The sequence below is a fragment of the Dendroctonus ponderosae genome, unplaced genomic scaffold, assembly GCF_020466585.1.
Source record: "Dendroctonus ponderosae isolate FM_Combo_2020 unplaced genomic scaffold, Dpon_F_20191213v2 Dpon_F_20191213_5, whole genome shotgun sequence".
In the NCBI taxonomy this organism is placed as follows: domain Eukaryota; kingdom Metazoa; phylum Arthropoda; class Insecta; order Coleoptera; family Curculionidae; genus Dendroctonus; species Dendroctonus ponderosae.
In genome coordinates, this window is record NW_026018715.1 from 584915 (window position 1) to 588133 (window position 3219).

Below are 3219 nucleotides of genomic sequence, written 5' to 3' on the forward strand. Positions count from 1 at the left end.
CTTAGATAGAAAATTTTCCATAAGTTGTTAACATGGGATGTTGATATTTTTATTGCCTTCAAATCGGCTCAGAAAACGAATCGGTGACAGTAAAATCGGCTTGAAGCTCGTTCGGCTTAAGGCGATTTTATTGAAATAGTAACTTTTCTTAAATTACGTTACTTGCGTTGCATTCTGATTATTTCAATTGTCCCATTTTTTTTTAGATCTAAAAAAGGATTTCACTAAAACATATATTGCTGATATGAAAGAAATAGTAGTAGTAAAAGAAACAGGTTAGGGCATGTAAAGTAATCTGCAAAGCGCCAATCCTGGTATCAGATCGTGTTGTAAATAATTACCATATATTTTACACAAAAATATATAAAATATTCACTGTTCGTGCAAATACTATACCTGTATAGTCGTATTAATATCAGTCGGATCACAAGTTGTTAGGCTTCCCATGATAACGAGAACTTCTCTACTGGCGTGTGTCGGTACAAGTTTTAAAGAAGAGAACGCGTCTTCTAAACCATTTTGTAAAGATGGTTCTCCCAGTAAACTAGTCTTTGACATTGATCTAAGATATTTAATGTGCTTTCGGAAGTTGCCTCCTAACTCGCAAACTTTTTCAGCTCTCTTGTTTTGCATCAGTATAATACCCATTTGGCTGATCGGATTTTGGTCAAAAAATTCTTCTATGAAACCTTCCAAAATCTAAAAATCACAAGTAAACAAACAAGTATTAAAACCCAAAAATGAAATTGAGTAGTAATTTACATGGATTTATAGCAAATATTGCATGCTACCCATTTCAAAAGCTATTAAGGTACGGTGTCGGTGGTGCGATCGGCGACTGCGACTCGGTGCTGGCCTCAGTCGCAATCGAAGCGTTGGGGCGATGCGTTTATAGTCGCAACCGACGAGTTCAAAAGATCAATTTGTGATGCAAATTTGATAAAAAAAACTATTGAAATGATAGACGACACCGAACTTTTAACCCTTTTCAACTTTTATTTGTGACACCGTGAAGAGCCGCCCCTTGTTTCCCACGAATTGAACAATTGTTCTAGTGTGTGAGCAATAAAACATAATTGGTAGGATACAATTTTCTGGCCTGTAAGCAGGTGCATTTTGTTAGTAAGTTAAGCTAGGAGTTTTATTACGTTTTAGGGGTTGCTAATGTTAGTGTTAAATTTTAACTTGTTTAAGTCAGTCAAGACAGTCAAGTCAGTGAGCTAAAAACCACCAACGAGTTTGGTGCATAAATGTTGTTAACAGTCAATTTTGTTAAATGTAAGTAAACATTTGAAAAACAGTCAGCACAGGCTGTTGATCGTTAACTGATGTTATGTTTAAACTTTGTAGCCAGCCACTAACTTGTTTTTATTTTGTTCAATAAATATTTCACATAGAAACGCCAGAACGGACTTTTCTTTAACATATTTTAAAGGTCGCAACTAAACAAATTTTGTAAAATGAATGATCCTGAAAAAAATAATAGTACTTAGATTCTAAAAAAAATTGTTGAAAGAATTGAATATTTCAGTTGTTAAAAATAGTTGCTTACCCGTAATGAGCACAGCATTCGCGTAGGCTTCAGATCTTGACTGGACATCGACTCAGAGCAATCCAAAATAAGAAATAAGTGTCTCATCATACCAAGTTTGGTGTTGCCTTTTTTCTGAGCCTGCCTTCGCCGTTTTGCCCGTAAAATAATGACTGCGACAGAAGCCTCAAGAAAGCCATCATCATCTTCTTTAATAGCCTCCCTACACAAAGAGTATACATAATTGCAAGATCTAGAAATAATATATTATATACCTAGATCGAGATGTAAGCTATTATAGTTTATAGTATTAGTTTTCCTAACCCTTTGTTAAAGAAGCAAGTGAAAAATTGGAATATCTTCACACAAAGTGCTAATTTTGTTCAGTCGCAACATGCAACGCTCAATGTTGTTTAGACAGTTTTAAATGTAAATAAGCACTAATAATAAAATAATTATGTTCGCCCATTTCCAATAAATTTTGTTTTAATTTGTTAAACAAAAAAAGAAATTCAGTCGGCTGTTTTTTGAAAAAAAACTTGATCGCGTCAATTTTTGTGTGAAAATGAGATTTTTTAATACCAAAATAATTTATACTGGGTGATCCAAAAATAAGTTATAGCCATCAACTTGATACACTGAAAATTGTAATGAGAATATGAGCTCTTATCTGATTGAGGATGAGAATGCACAGAAGCATCCCGAAGAACCATGGCAAGAAAGGGACAGTAAGAAGAGAGCAAGGGATAGCCCAGAGCATTCTACCGACACACCAACCAAACAAAGTAAGCTAAAGGACTACTGGCTAAATCCACCTGCTGTAGCAACTAAGAACAGATTTGAGGATTTAACAGAAGAAAGTTTAAACAATGGTGTCATGTTGAAGAAATAAAACCAAAAGTTCCACCTTTATTCGTTTAGAGTTGTAAAGCTATTAACCCATTAAGTGAATTACTGGTGAAAACAGCGGGAAACGACTTTCAACTTAAAATACTTGCGAATGACCAAGCTAAGATACTTCCTAAAACGTCGGAAAAATATACAGTGATCAAAAACGCTCTGAAGGCAAATTTAAAAAACTACACTTTGATCTTGCCTCGCTTTTCTGAGACACTCTGTATCATATAAGATATGCGTCAGCAACTTTTATATGAAGCTATTTTTCGCAAGTTCAACACCAACGGAAATAATGGACTCTATCGCACTAAAAAACCACCCTGCATATACGCAAAACAATGACAAGAGACAATTTAAAAAGAAACGTAAGTTGCAGACATAAAAACGTAACGGCGAACAAAATTAGGATGTGAAAATTAAATTTTCAAATGAAAGAAATTTAACAAAACTTAATACTAAATAAAAGTTCGCAAATTGTTTGTCACAAAAGGCGATCAATTAACGGCCTCAGGAAGTTGTGGGAAGGAAACGATTTTTTCCCAAATAAGCTTACCCCCCAATTCGGGCACCACCTGGCACTTGCTAAATATAGTTTTCCTACAGGGTGATTCAAAATTGGCGTCATTCCTTTTAAGGCGTTATAGAGGCTCCCTTGGGGAGTACCCAAAAAATATTGAAAAATTTTTACAGTTGAAGATCGAATTTCAACTTTGTTATTAAGCATTATTTTGAAAAAATCTCACGTTGGATTGGCAGCCTATTGGAATACTTAAGCATTCAAAAAGAAAAAT

The 3219-nt window shown here is 34.6% G+C and overlaps 1 protein-coding gene across 1 annotated transcript in view; it reads right to left on the reverse strand.

The window, feature by feature from the left end:
* LOC109545068 (general transcription factor IIH subunit 2) overlaps positions 1 to 3219 on the reverse strand; it is a 16370-nt gene that overhangs the window by 10612 nt on the left and 2539 nt on the right. The window contains exons 2-3 of the mRNA XM_019915559.2: positions 1553 to 1754; positions 397 to 699 (exon numbers count right to left, since the gene is read on the reverse strand). Coding sequence (XP_019771118.1) covers positions 397 to 699; positions 1553 to 1754 — 505 coding nt within the window. The remainder of the gene's footprint in view (positions 1 to 396; positions 700 to 1552; positions 1755 to 3219) is intronic.